The sequence below is a fragment of the Lemur catta genome, chromosome 14 (genome assembly GCF_020740605.2).
Source record: "Lemur catta isolate mLemCat1 chromosome 14, mLemCat1.pri, whole genome shotgun sequence".
Classification (NCBI taxonomy): domain Eukaryota; kingdom Metazoa; phylum Chordata; class Mammalia; order Primates; family Lemuridae; genus Lemur; species Lemur catta.
In genome coordinates, this window is record NC_059141.1 from 63,153,883 (window position 1) to 63,168,936 (window position 15,054).

Here is a 15,054-nt window from a genome sequence, read left to right on the forward strand (position 1 = left end):
TCTTAGAAAACTGAGAAGTTGACTGAAGCGTCTGGGGGTGCTCCTTGTGGTCACCCGGACAAGTCTGCACAAAGAATATGTATGATGACATTTTGCCTCTCGGCTCCTGAGGATCTCCTTTGCCCACGTTTATTTATTTTTCTTCAGCAAGAAATATTACAAAATCAAAATGGGGTCCACTCATCTAGTGCAGCAAAGCCAGATACCAATGCCAAGAGTTGCAGGAGGAGAAGGAGGCACTTTATTGCCTGGTGCCATGCAAGGAGAATAGAAGGTAACTAACGCTTGCCACCCAAATTCCCAATGGCTTACAGTCTAGGGTTTTTAAAGGCAGGGGTACATTTCAGGAAACCAGAAGTTGCAGGAAAAATCATAAATCAAAACATGAAGATTATACATTGGCTTGGCCCAAAAGGGTGGGATATCTTTTTTATTTTTTTTGAGACAGAGTCTCACTCTGTTGCCCGGGCTAGAGTGCCATGGGGTCAGCTTAGCTCACAGCAACCTCAAACTCCTAGGCTCAAGCCATCCTTCTGCCTCAGCCTCCCAAGTAGCTAGGACTACAGGCACGTGCCACCATGCCCGGCTAATTTTTTCTATATATTTTTAGTTGTCCAGCTAATTTCTTTCTAATTTTAGTAGAGACGGGGGGGGGGGGGGGGGGGGTCTTGCTCTTGCTCAGGCTGGTCTTGAACTCCTGACCTCGAGCGATCCTCCTGCCTCGGCCTCCCACAGTGCTAGGATTACAGGCGTGAGCCACCTCGCCCAGCCTTGCTTTCATGTTGAAGCATTAAAATGAATATCCTACCAACTGCCTTTCTATTCTCAATACTTGATTGAAGTGATTCCTAGAATTTTTTCCTTTTTAAAAAACAAGTTACATTTTTATGTGGGATGCCCCAACACAGGTTGGGGCAACTGCCAGGAGTGACAGGATGTTATTACTGAGCATTACCGGGTCCCCTTCCCAACCTTTTTCCTACCGTCCAGCTTCAGGTTTAAAAACGAGGAAGGCACTTCCCTACCCAGACTTGGTGACCACCAGAAGTCACTCCATTACCAGAGGACTTTCTACCTCAGGGCCCTGGAACAGCCATCCTCTCCCAGCGCTGGAATCCCTGGGTTGAGAAGTTCCCTCTGCTTTTGCCCCGTTTTGTACAGCCACCACTCACCTCTGGTGGCTGTTTTCCTCAGGGGAAGCTCAACTTCCTACCTTTATTCTGAACTTATGCATGAACATCATATTTCTTCAAATGCTGCAAGCTAAAATTCTTGCCTACCTCCGAGATCTGCGGACAGATGTTAAATGATTGACTTAATGCAATCAAGCCATTTATGCAGGCCCACTATGTACACACACCACCCCCGCCCAGGTGTGTGACAGAGGGGGAGGGGAACAGATATAAATAAGACCTCTCTCTAGTTCTCAAGTGTTCGTAGACACACCAACCAATAAGAAAAGTGACAACGCCCACTGGGCCTGGCTGGCGACCAGAATGTGGGGCTCGCTCCCTTCCCCAAGCTGACTTTCTCTTTAGGATTCGTGGTTAACTGCAAGCATTTACCTGCACACCCCTCTCTCTCTCTCTCTCTCTCTCTCTCTCTCTCTCTCTCCTCTCTCTCTCTCTCTCTCTCTCTCTCACTCTCTCCTCTCTGGAAATCTCTCTCTTAATTTTTATAACCGTCTCACTAGTGAGGTATTTGTCACTAGCTGTGAAGCGCCAGCCCCAAGCCACCCAGTTGGCCAGCGGCGGCGACCACATTTCCGCCGGCGCACACGCAGGTGCAAAGGCCGGGCTGCGCTCAGTGCCTCAAACCACGTGGCCGCGCCCGTGCTTAACAACAAACCCGGCAGCCCGGCGCATGCGCCGGCCTCACGGCGCAAGCCGGGGGGCGGGGCTGTTGGGGGCGGTGCCTACCGCCAGCCGAGGGCGCATGCGCCACGGCCAGTGAGGCCGGCTTCCTTGGTGGCTGGCGGCAGCAGTGGCGTCTCTGCTTCCGTGTGCGCGGCCTGCGGCCTTGTGGTGAGTGTTTCGGTAGCCAGGCTGAGTGTCGGACCGTGGGTGTCTGGACCCGGCTTAGGCTCCCCGGGCGGCTGCGGCCCGCGGCCCGGCCTCCTGCTGCAGTGGTGGAGCCTCTCCGCGCGGGCGGCGAGGAGCCGGTCGTGGGGCCGGGAGTGACTTCCGGTCGGCTCACCTGCGACCGCAAGTAATGCGGCGGCGCGCGGTCACCTGGGGCGGCTGGAGCCCCGGCTCCTGCTCTGGCCCCCGCCTAGGCTAGGGACGAAGTGTCAACTTCCCGAACTTATATAAGGCTGCCGCACGCAGGGTCGGCCGGGCCCAGTTTGATATTGGTTAAAATACTGGAGTTGTTATTCGAGAGTTTCCGGGTGAATATATGCCCTGCACTTTGGGAGTTGATGTAGTCAGGTTCGATGGAGTATGTGGAGGCTTGCGCAGTCCGCTTGGCAGTGCTGTCCCATGATTGCCCACGTAGCGTAGCGTCGCGTCCTTCTTCATTGCTGTCATCCTGTTCCAAGCTGCCATTATTTTTCTCCTAAATGTTTTCCATCATCTCATTGCACTGCTTCCTCCAATCCGTTATCCATACAGTAGTCCAGGTAGTCTTTTACAAACAAATTGAGTCATGGCATCATAACCCTACTTAAAACTCTTAAAAGTCAGTCTACTGCACTTGGAGTAAAATCCATGCTCATGTTTTCCCAGGCCTTGTGTGATCTGGCCGTTGCCAGCCCCTTTGCAGAACTGTGCGTGTGTAGAACCAACTCTCCAAAGCAGGATCCAACTGGCCCCTGGCCACTGAATCCCCCAGTGCTCAAGAGGAAGGACAAGGAAGATACTATTTTGCCACACGATTAAGCCTTGTAGTGTGTTAGAAGATATCCTGTGAGATTTAGACAACGGAGTTCTTACTGGCTCTTTTTAACTCCAAAATAAAGTAAAAAATTCTCACTGTTCCAGCCTTCTTCTGTTTCCCCAAATGCATCAAGTTTTTCCAACCTTAGAAATTACACGTTTCATTGCAAGATGTTTGTTCCACTTTTGGCCTGATTAACTCTTGGGTCAGATGTCACTATCAGAGAGGCCTCACTGACCTCCCACTGCCTCCTCAATTTCAGTTAGGATTCTCTCATTTTGTCAGAAAGAGTCTTGTACTTCCCTCATACAGCACTCACCACAAGTTTGTGTGTGTGTCTGTGTGTGTGTGTGTGTATTTTTTAAATGTCTTCCCCAAAGACTCTAAGCTCGGTGGGGATAGGAATTAGTTAACCTAGTACATTGCCTAGTGTAATTGACTGTTACTAGTTGTTGAATATGACTTATTTTACTTCTGAAACTCGTCTTTATCCTTCTGATGGGAGCCTTCTTGTTTCCAACTCTCACTTCTGGAAGGCTTGCTGTTTTGGGCACAGCCAGGCTCTTACGTGCCTTCCTGACCCTTTTCTCCATTTCCAGCCCCTTTTTGGTGCTTTTTTTTTTTTTTTAAACCTACCCTGTGTGGACCCCAAGGCCAGTTACTTCAATGGCTTTTCTCCTCAGCATCTTGACCCCATGACCTTTTGTTCTACCACTTCTCTGAAAACCCCCAATAATGACATTTCCCCCAGGAAATTACTAGAGGAGGAAATTGTATGGCCTTGGGATTGTTGTGAATCCATGGTTTGGGGGGCCAACCTTAGGTTGGTCCTCCACACCCATCATCAGTGTTTGTTCCCCATTAACAACTCCTTTTTGTCTTCTACAGGAGATTTATTCCAGACTCCTCACTCTTCTCCAGCCTGTATCCTAACTTTGCCCCCTGACCAGGAGTTGCCCAAACTTCCTACCTTATGAGGTGTTTTCTCTGTAGTCCACTTCAGCTTCCCTCCTCTGCATCTACAGATTTAGGTCCATCAGGAGTCATCCTGCTAGAGTGAGAGAAACATGGGTGCCTTCTGTTCATCTCTGCTCTGGAGCTTTCCCTGCTGCTGTGTCATCTTGTGCAACTTTCTGTGTAGGTTATTTCCCTCCTCTCCCTGTAGCCATTACATTCTCTAGTTTTTCTTGCCATAATTTTTCTCTCCCCACTCCCATCTCATTATTACTTTATCACTCTGGCTGTCTCCTTCCACAGCCAAGCTCATTAAAGGATAGGCCACTCCCTTGTGGCCTCTATTTCCTCATTTGCTCATTTCATAACCCACTATGGTCTGGATTTGGTCCCCGTTGCTCCACCTAAACAGCAACTAAGATAACCAGTGACCTGTTGGTATCCAAATTCACTGGATCCTTTCTGATTTCCTTATGTGAACTTGCTATATCACCTACTGGTAACCATTCTTTCTTCTTTATTGTTACCAGAAGTTTTCCCCAAACTTCATTCTTTTTTAACCTTTTCTGTACTACAGTACTGTTACTTAATATTTTTGGTTGAATTGACATCTTTTTTTTCTTAACTTAAACCCCTGTATGTATGCAAATAAGAAAATGAAAACATTTCCAGCTAATGCAAAGGCTCTGAGCCAGAATCCTGCCTCCTCTGTTGGAAAGGGAGCTGAGCACCAAGCTGAGCCTTTCTCTTGAAAAAAGTCAGAGGGCCCAAAGAGGAGGAACTTTCTCACTGTGTTGTTCACGTTTAACCTTCCCAGTGTTAGCCTCTTCATACCCTCTAAAACGATCTCTGGTACCTGGTGGCCTTGGGAACTTGGGAGCTGCTTGCTCTGCGGATGTAGCCATATGTGCCCATACTTGCCTTGAGCTCAGATTTACATTTCTGACTGCATGCTGCCCAGGGCACTGGTGGTGTAAGTGCCTCTCCCTGCTTCCCATCGCCTGCCTTTTTGAGAGCCTCATTTTTGTGACTGAATTCACTGGTGACTCAGCTGTCCAGACCAAACTTTTTATTATTTTAGACTTCTCTCTGAGCCATACTTCCTTTTAGCAGATATTAAGCACCTCTGTGTATCAGACTGCGAGCCAGGTATTCAAATCTTAATTCCTACATGATGTTTCTTGGGCCCTAGACACAATGTATTGTTGCCTCCTCTGTGTTCATGCGGCCTCTTGTCCGTGTCACCACTGGCTGACCTGCCCTGCTGTGTTGTTACTGACGGACTTCTCCAGTAGAGAGGGAGTCTCTGGGGGCAGTTAATGCTCAATTCTTTGAATCCCAGTGCAATGCTGGTGGGATTGTTTTATTTGATGAGGAAGGAGTGAGGCTCATTGGGGGCACTTGTGGCCATTTCTTAGAAATAAAGCTTCTGTGTTGAAAGAAACCTTAGTTTCTTCACAGTTAACTAAAAAGCAAGGCTGACTCCTGCTTATTGTGTTGCTTTTTAATGTATTTATTAGTGTTATACAGGTAATATCGTGAAAATTTTCTCCTTCAATCATCAGTTCCTATGTGGAGTAAAATGTGAAATTTCCCCTTCTTCCCCCTCTCAACTGTTGCAGGTTAGTATGTATCCTTCCAGATCTTTTTGTGTTCATTCCATGCACACAGATGGGGATACACTTTTCTTTCAACATAAATGTGTTCATACTATGTCCATGACTTTTTTCACTTAACGTGGTTTTTTATATCAATAGCACAGAAAGTACTTAATGACTGTATTAAACTATTAAAGACATACTGCAGTAAGCATCCTTGTATATATGTGTGAGTATTTCTCTGGAATAAAAACCTAGAACTAGAATTTCTGGGCAGAGGTCAGGTGCATTTAAAATTTTGATAGATATTGCTAAATTGTCCCCCCAAAAGGGCTTTACTAATTTATTTCTACCAACAATGTATGAGCGTGGCTCCTCCTCCTCGTCAGTATTGGATGTTACCAAACTTCACATTCTTGCCAACCTGATGGGTGAGAAATTATATTGTGAATTGAAAGGGAGTTATTTTTGAGAACATTTTAATTAATCTTTCTGAGATTCTGATTTGTTTTGAGCTCCTGTTTATTGGATTAATATTCAGCCTAGAAGTTTCTAGTCTCTGATTTATACAGAAGCTACTTCCTCACATCCCTGATTCCGTGCATTACAGTTGGTCATGCTGCTGTGATATAAATCATCTGTGCCATAATGAAATGAAGATGCTAATTCGGAAAACAGCAGCCAAATGACTTCAGCTGTTATGGAGAACATTCATGGGCATCACTCAGGATTTTGGTTGCTGGCTTCCTTAGCTGGCTGCCCAAATGTTCTTTGTTGACGATACTGCATTTCTTCCTTCTCTGGTTAATTTTTCTTAGTCATTATCAGAACTCATTAAAATATATAGTTAGTTTGTGCCCTTTTAAGAAGTTAATATTTGGAAACTTGAATTCATTTAATTGGAAGGATATTGATCTTTTAAGAAATCAGTCTACTTTAATTATAAAATATTTAAGAAACTATATATGATCAATTCTGTATAACCAATTGATAATCAGGCGTATCAATTTTTTTTTTCCTTTTAGAGAGTCTACAGAGGATGCCAAATCAGAGAATCCCCTACTCAAGTCAAACTCAGGAGCAAGATTGTTTACAAAGTCAATATGTCAATAATAATGAAGAAATGGCAATCAGACAAGAAATTGGTGGTGATGCGAAAGCGGAGGAATGCCACCCCTCTCGCTCCTGTGATGATGGGCCATCCACCTCTGCTGAGGGGTGTGGATCAGCAGCTCCAAGGCGGGGGCAGGCCCTGCTGCACATCGACAGACATCAGATCCAGGCAGTGGAGCCTAGTGCGCAGGCCCCTGAACTGCAGGGTTTGGGTGTGGATGTCTATGACCAGGATGTGCTAGAGCAGTGTGTGCTTCAGCAGGTGGACAATGCAATCCATGAGGCCAGCCGTGTGGCCCAGCTCTCTGACGCAGAGAAGGAGTATCGGTCAGTCGTGGATGACCTCACGTGAGTGTGGCCCATCTTCAGAATTTGTATTTAAACGTGACAGGGAAATTCAGGTAATAAAGAGCTCTAGTATTCCTGAAATTTCAGAGAGTCATAGAACCTCTTATTTGGAGGACAGGGTCAATAAATTCAGTCCTCAACCTCATCTTGAAGCCCTGGCCCTTGCCCTCAGGAGCAGCATTGCACACAGAAGTCATGGTCCTAGTCCAGCTCACAAAAGCCTGTTTCTTGCGCAGTGTCCTAGAGAAAGGGCTATTCTAAGTGCTCTAGGACTCACCAGTATGTGCACAAACTGGTCTCAGGAGAAGTGCACCTATAGCTCAGGTGTTTCTTGCTCATTATACCAGGAACGCATCCCGCTCCCTCACGCTTTTCTTTGCTCTGTAGTTTCTTTCCCGCTTGTCCCTAAACCAAGTGTTCAGTCCTTGGCAATTTTTCAGATTTGCACTTCTGGAAATAATGAGAAAGAGCTCCCTGGTTTTCCTTTCTTCTGTCCTGCTTTTGACTCTATAAGGAAATATGAAGTCCTGTGGAGACTTCATTTGTGTTTTAGAGGCAAGATTGACTTGAGCTATTTTGAGCATAGCACATTGGTGGGGAAGAGGGGAGGTGCTGGACCTGGGCCAGGGTTGGGGGAGCAAATGGGAGGGTAAGGGAAGGGAAGAGGGTTGAGCTCACTCATCATTGCTTATCTGCCCCCCATCCGGCAGTATTCTAGGCTGTGTCAGGCAAGTGAGAAAGAGAAGGTAAGAACTGGGCTGAGTGGAGGGTGGAGCAGTGTCACAGGGGGCCACTGGGGAGGTTAGAGGCTTTTGGCACTTAGAGAACATGTTTTCTGCTAATGTTCCCTGGTGTGTTCTTTTGGCCTCTTGAGTAGCAGGTGCTTTTGCATAGTTGTAGTCTGACCTTGAGTGTTGAGGACCTCAACTTAGTTGGAGATGTGGCCACTTCCTACAGAGCTGACAGAGGAGAGTGCCGTGGAGTCTCCAGGCATCCAGGAGGGTGCCGCTAGATGGCTGGTAGTATATGGTACCTTTAATGGCTAGTGGCTTGCACTGTTTATCCTGAAAGCCACAAAGGATGCAAACAGCAAATTACACAAGTTTCGAGAAGATTGAATTTGTGTTCTGAAAATTGAAAGCTATAATTCTATGGTGTCTGTTTTAGGAGTAATTTATTTTAAATTGATTTTTTTTTTCTTTGCAGCACAAAGTTTAATGCTACAGTAAATGAATCTTCCAGTTCTGTGAAAGAAAAATATTGTTACAGATATGATTTGTATAAGAAAACGCTTAAGCATTTTTAGGACTTTCGAAGCTTTGGAAGGCTTCCATAATGGGCTTATAAAAACTCATGTATGCATTTTTTCATATAAAAGGACAACTTATTGCACATTGTTCTAGCACAGTGTTTTGAATGAAGTAGATACTTAAAAAAATGCTTGTAGAGTAAGTGAATCAGCTTACAAATGAGAATGAGCTGATTTAAATCAACCAGATTAAAAAAAAAACACTAGCAGCCATTTCAAACCTCTAATGATCCTTCAAGTTCTATTTGTGGCTCATAAGGATGTGCATTCTTGTTTAGTTTGTTTTATTTAATGAGTAAAAGTGACATGTTTTTAGCATTTTTGTCTATGTTATGCTATTAAAATGTTACCAGAGTTGAAAAGTAGATAATTTGTCTTATTTTTCAGGTCGTGTATGACATCGCTAAGGCAAATCAATAAAATTATTGAACAACTTAGCCCTCACGCTGCCACCAACAGAGACATCAACAGGAAACTAGATTCTGTAAAACGACAGAAGTATAATAAGGTGATTCAAAATGACACATAAATACTGCATTTTTTTTAAAAGTCATCATTTAGGCCCATTTAATAATTTAGGAAGTATTCTAAAAAGTGCATATAAGATGTGAAGCAAATATTTATAATTACAGTAGAGAAATTTTGGGTTGCTTTTGTATGTTTAATCTTTCAGCTATTTTCCTTTAATCTCTTCTATTATACAGCATTTTTAACAACACACAGACGTGTAGACACACACCCATCCATCCATCCATTCATTGATACATGCATCCATATATATACAGATGCTTCTCACCTCAGGGTGGTACTATGTCTTGATAGATGCATCATAAGTTGAAAACGCTGTAAGTTGAAAATGCATTTAAATACCCTGATAAGCCCATCTTAAAGTCAAAAAATCGTAAGTGAAACCCTTATTAAGTCCAGAAGCTCCTCAGTATGTGACGGGGTTGTGTCCTGCTAAACCCATTATAAAGCTATAAAATCACAAGTCGAACGATTGTAAGGTGGGGACTGTCTGTATATTTGAGAATAAGTTCTTTTTGGTGTTACTTACCTTGTCAATTACGTGCACTGCATAGTCATCCTTGCTTCACCGTCTGTTTCACCCAGCTCCTCTTGGGCACTCTGGCCTCTCACTCAGTCTCCTGGTGTTGTATGAACGCTTTTCTGCTCAGCCCCTGCTTGCTGTAATTGTCTTCACTCTGTTTCCTGCTGATGCAGCCATCACCCCTCACACACTCCTGCTCCCTGTTTGGAGAGTCAGCACCCAGACGCACTGGGGCTGTGCTTAGGGTTGGAGAACTTAAGGGTAGGGAACATCTGTTACTTAGGATGTTATTTTTATGAGGTTTGAAACATTTTTTTAGGATTTTTGTACAGCTTTGTGAGGTAGAAACATTTTTTAAGATTTATATAACCCTTTGTAAAAAAATACATTGCAGTGGATAGGAATGACTGGTTTTGATCATTCCGTTCTGCCATCCAAAGTGACTATCAGTGTCCTGGTGCTTATAGTTGATTTGCTGCAGTAAGTGGAGTCCTTGATCTTTTCTTTAAGCTCTCTTGGGGGTGTGCATAGACTCAGTTCATGTGGCCTTCCTTTTACTTTCCACTCACCAGTCTATTATTTTCTCTCATTCACCTTCGGAATAGCAGCCCAAAGGTCAGAGTTAGTAGTAGCTTGGGGCAACAGGGTCACCCCAAATCAAATCAGAGAGGGGACATTTGACCTTTTGTGGAAGCTTGTGAAGTTGATGTGCAGAGGCCTTCTCTGCCCTTTCTGGGCGTCTGGTGGGCTAGGATTTCAAGGGCAGAGAGGACCAAACTTTAGGCCACTTCAGGTTCTACTCTAAATTATATATTCTTGGCCTTCTTTGGCAGCTCCTTGATGTTTAGAGATAGACTATTCAGAGGGAAAGTTTTAAACAGGATTTTGTTGAGAGAAAGACTGAGAAAAAACCAAATTGCAAGTTGTTGCAGTTGGAGTTTATGTCCAGGATTTTGCCTCAGTCCATGCTCATATTTAGAGTTGAAATACTCTTGACCTTGGGAAGATGAACCAGGTACCACAGGCCCAGTTCATAGGGGAGGCCCCAGGAAGGCCATGTATCCCAGATCTGGTGATGTTGAAGGTAACAGGAGAAAGAGGAGTCTGGGGTGGACAGGGTAAAGAGGCATAGCAAAATATATTTTTCTTTTAAAGTTTTGTGATCAGTAGAATAGTATAAAGGACAGTCATAAATATGGTAGTTGTCAGAAGGGACTCACTTTTTTGACTGATCATTTGTGTTTTTATTTCTTACCCGTAGGACCTGTTGACCTCCATAGCCCATTGACTGCTAAGGTCAGAAACACAGAGAGGTTTAGTGATGTACCCAGTGTGTAATGGGGAACACCAAGTAGAACAGTTCTGTCTCCCAAGTCAGTGTGCAGGTCCTTAAGTGCTTGGGCACATGGAAAGCTGTTTGCTGCCCAGTCAGGAAGGCATGTGGTGCAAGGCTGCCTGCTGGGAGCGCTGAGACCCACTTTTTGCTAGAAAAGTGGTGGTTGCCCAGATAAGGTTCTCTCTAGTAATAGCAGTGTATGGAATTTCTGGTTTATTTTTGTTTTACTTTTGCCAAAGTTTTAAAATTTTATAATGCTGTCTTTTTTATTTAACAATCATGTCATTACTGTTTTCTGTATTCAATATTTACCATTTAAGGAACAACAGCTAAAAAAGATCACTGCAAAACAAAAACGTCTCCAGGCCATCCTTGGAGGAGCAGAGGTAAAAGTTGAACTAGACCATGCCAGTCTGGAGGAGGAGGATGCAGGTGAGGATACTGTGAGCAGTTTCACTGTGTTCTTGAATTGTTGCCCAATGCCTGTGGTCAGTGGAGGGTCTCTTTAATCTTTGCCCGGGTTTTGAGAAAAATACATTTTTTGCCTTAGTGTAAAAAAAGATTTAGGAAAATTTTATTCACTATACTTGTAGAACCAAATTCCTCTTTATAAAGAGAATGAAAATAAATTTTTAACTCAGTTCACTGGTGGCTGCTGGTGCACATTTATTACAACATTTAATAAATTTGAAATCTTAAACATTCTCAAATAGTTAATTTGATAAGGATAACATGATGATTAAATTACATGTTGGAAGCCCAGCATCAATACACATTCGTAGAATTGCTCTCACATATCTTTAAGGACTGTATTCAGCAGGCTTTCTAAGCATCAGTTCTGTTTAAGAAAAGACATCTTTATTCAGGTTATACCATGGCCATGATTTCATTTATATTACTGCCTTGGATGGTTGTCTTTTGGAAAACCTTTTGGGAAATTGCATAAGCTCTAGAACTAAATATCTTTGCAGTCATTTTGTGTGTGTGTGTGTGTGTGTGTGTGTGTGTGTGTGTGTGTTTAGAAATTGTTGGTAGCTGTTTAGTCATTTACTGCTTGAAATACAGATTAAGCCTTCTTAATATTTAAGCTCTACAAGCAATTATTTTCTACTAGCTCCAGAGGTTTATTCAGTAAAACAAGAGAATTATTATGAAGAATTAATTGAGGCAGTAGAGAAGTATGTGCTTTTAAAGTTCAGTCTCTCAGAATTCATTAGGCCTACGGCAGTGCTTTCTGCTGCTGTGGTACCGTGTGTCTCATTGGTAACAGATGTTTGTTCCTGTCTGGCTACTGAAAACCTACTGCTGTCTTTCACCTTTTGCTGCTACTTCGGTAAAACTTAGCCCAGGGTTAATAGTTCACCTCCCCAAATCCAAAAGCCTCTTTTCACCCTTGCTCCATTTGGCCTGTCTACAGCAGCTGATGCTTCCCGTGCCTTCTGAGATTCCTGTCTGTCTCCTGGTTTTCCTTTCTCTCTTTGACTACTTCTGTTTAGTTATTTCTGGCCAGCTTTCTTGGCCTTATCTTAAATGCTAATGTTTCTCAGGATTTCTTGTTGAGCCCTCTTCTTGTTCTGCTACACCCCTTAAACCCCCATCCCCAATAATCTAATCCCCTGGCTTTGGCAGCCACCTGGGTTCTAGTGCCTTACAAATCTGTACACTTCTGGCCTTGCCCTTTTTATGAGCTCCAGTTCCTGCTATATCTCTCCATCTGGGCACCAGCCAACACTTGAGACTCCTGGTCTCTTTTACTGCCCTCCCTCCTCTGTCCTGTCTGGGGAGGCGGTAGAGCAGAGTGCCTAAGAGCCCAGGCTTTGTGGGTCTAGCTCTGCGTTGCCTAGGTAAGGACCCTGGCTATGTTTCCTACCTTTCTGTTTGAACCCCAGCAGTAGGCATAAGTGCAGTAGCCTCCACTTCTCCTCTCATGCTTTCCTGAAGTTTCTTTTCCCCTGGTCTCCACTTGGTGATCCATTTCATAAGGTGGTGGTGAGGATTACCTAACAAAGAATCCTTTCTTGGAAGTAGGTGGGATGAGGATAAATTATAAACAAAACGAAACTTTGGCTTAGCCACTACGATCTGGGAGAAGGTGAGGGTACTTACCATCACGATTCCTATTCAGCATTGTACTGGACAGTGTAATAAAGGAAGAAAAGAAATCAAAAGCATAAGGATTGAAAAGAAGAAATAAAACCATCATTATTCACAGAATACATGATTATCTAGAAAATTCAAAAGAATCTGTGGACCATCTGTTGGAATTACTATGTGAATTTAGCAATATAACTGAATACAAGGTCAATATATAGAATTCAGTCATATTTCTATATGCCAGGGAAAAAAATTTAATAGAGATGCCAATTACAATCAAAATACCTGAAAATAAATCTTGGCAAAAAATGTAGTTTTCTACAATGTTTTCTATATTAATAACTATAAAATGTGTTGAAAAATTAAAGAAGATCTAAATAAATGTGAGTGAGATACGAATTGGAAGATCCAGTATTGTCAATGTGTCAGTTCTCCTATCTAGCTACAGTTTCAGTGCAACCCTTAAATAAATTTCCGTTTTTTTTTTTTCGTTTTTTTTTTTCTTTTTTTTGAGGGGAAAGGCATAGGAGAGAAAGTATAGGGTAAGGATGGGGGGGACATTAACAAGCTGACTCTAAAATTTGTATAAAGATGCGTTGGGCCAAGAATAGCCAAGGCAATCTTGAAGAAGAATAAAATATCAAGACCTATTTTAAAGCTATAGTAATTAAGACTGTGATATTGGCACAAGGATAGACACACGGACCAATGGACAGAATAGAAGGTCCAGCAAATAGACCCACCCACCCACATATGTCACTTGATTCATTACAAAGGTGGCAGGCAGTGCTGTGGAGAAGAGTGATCTTTTCAATGAATGGTGCTGGGTTAGTCCACATGAAAATAAAATTAATCTTGACCCATTACACTATGTACAAAAATGGATTCGGGATTATAGATCTAAATATGAATAGTAAAACAAAGCTTTTAGAATATAATATAGGGAAAACATTTTCATGATCTTGGGATAGGCAAAAACTTAAACAGGACACAAAATGCTCACTGTAAAGGAAAATATTTGTTAAATGGGCTATATTAAAACTAAGAACTTCTTTTTGTGTCTCGCTCTGTCACTCTGGGTAGAGTGCCGTGACATCAGCCTAGCTCACAGCAACCTCAAATTCCTGGGATCAAGTGATCCTCCTCAGTCTCCCAAATAGCTGGGACTACAGTCATGTGCACCATGCCTGGCTCATTTTTCTAGTTTTTTGTAGAGATGGGGTGTTGCTCTTGCTCAGGCTGGTCTCGAACTCCTGAGCTCAAGCAGTCCTCCCACCTCAGCCTCCCAGAGTGCTAGGATTACAGGCGTTAAGAACTTCTGTTTGTCAAAAGGTATCATTGAGAGAGTGAAAAGGCAAGCTTCAGAGTGGGAGAAGGTATTTGGAATGCATGTATGGATCAAAGGACTCAAATCCAGAATATATGAAAATCTAGAAATCTTTTTTTTTTTTTTTTCCAAAAAGCCAGACTAAGAGAAAAATGGGCAAAGGACTTAACATTTTCTGCACAAAAGAGGCTGTCCAAAAAATTGATAAATCTGCAAAAGGCATGATATTTCATTAGTCATCAGGGAAATGCAAATTACAGCCACAATATGGTACCACTATGCACCTACCATAATAGCCAAAATGGAATGGCAAGAATGTGGACCAGCTGGAACTCTCAAACACTGTTGGTGGAACTTTGGTGCCACTTTGGAAAATTGTTTGGCAGTGTCTGCTAAAGCTTAACATAACCAAAGAATTATATATATATATTACCAAAGGATGCGTACCAGAATATTCATAGCAACAGTATTCTTAGTAGCCAAAACCTGGAAGTCACCCAAATGTCCATTAAAAGTGATATGGAAAAATTATAGTATAGTCATATAATAGTATACCAACAGTAGTGAGAATTTACAAACTGCAACTCCACTCGACAATTAAGTATGTAGCTCACAGGCATGATGTTGAGCAAAAGAAGGTGGACACACAAGCACTGACATTTCCATCTCCATCGAGTTCTGAGCCCGGTGCAACTCAACCTACAGTGTCAGGAGTCAGGTCCATCATTATCTGGGGGCGGGTAGAGGCTGGGAGGTAGCCCGAGGGGCACGTCTGGAGGTGCCAGTAATTTCCGTTACTTGATCTGGGTGCTAGTTTATGAGCTTTTCTGTGAGTATTCATTGAGCTATACAGTTATGATTGGTGCACTTTCTGATGTATATTTTATTTCAGTGCAGGCTTAATGAAATACTGGCTGTAGTATCATTGGCCTGTCAGAATTGTGTATTTTAGGATGTGGATTCCTTCCTGTTAAGTATTAGATCTTTTGGTGTTTCGGCTACATGGTGAAGTAATTTTGCCAGAGGTTAATTTCAGCTATTGAAAGG

At 43.0% G+C, this 15,054-nt stretch overlaps 1 protein-coding gene across 2 annotated transcripts in view; it reads left to right on the forward strand.

Moving 5' to 3' along the window:
* The first annotated feature begins 1,928 nt into the window (after positions 1 to 1,928).
* Positions 1,929 to 15,054, forward strand: part of ERCC6 (ERCC excision repair 6, chromatin remodeling factor) — a 74,875-nt gene continuing 61,749 nt past the window's right edge. The window contains exons 1-4 of one of the 2 annotated variants that reach the window (XM_045567837.1): positions 1,929 to 2,024; positions 6,455 to 6,890; positions 8,587 to 8,707; positions 10,907 to 11,018. In XM_045567837.1, coding sequence (XP_045423793.1) covers positions 6,469 to 6,890; positions 8,587 to 8,707; positions 10,907 to 11,018 — 655 coding nt within the window. In that variant the 5' untranslated portion in view covers positions 1,929 to 2,024; positions 6,455 to 6,468. Of the gene's footprint in view, positions 2,025 to 6,454; positions 6,944 to 8,586; positions 8,708 to 10,906; positions 11,019 to 15,054 lie in introns of those variants that run through there. The other variant, XM_045567838.1, reaches the window with a different exon arrangement.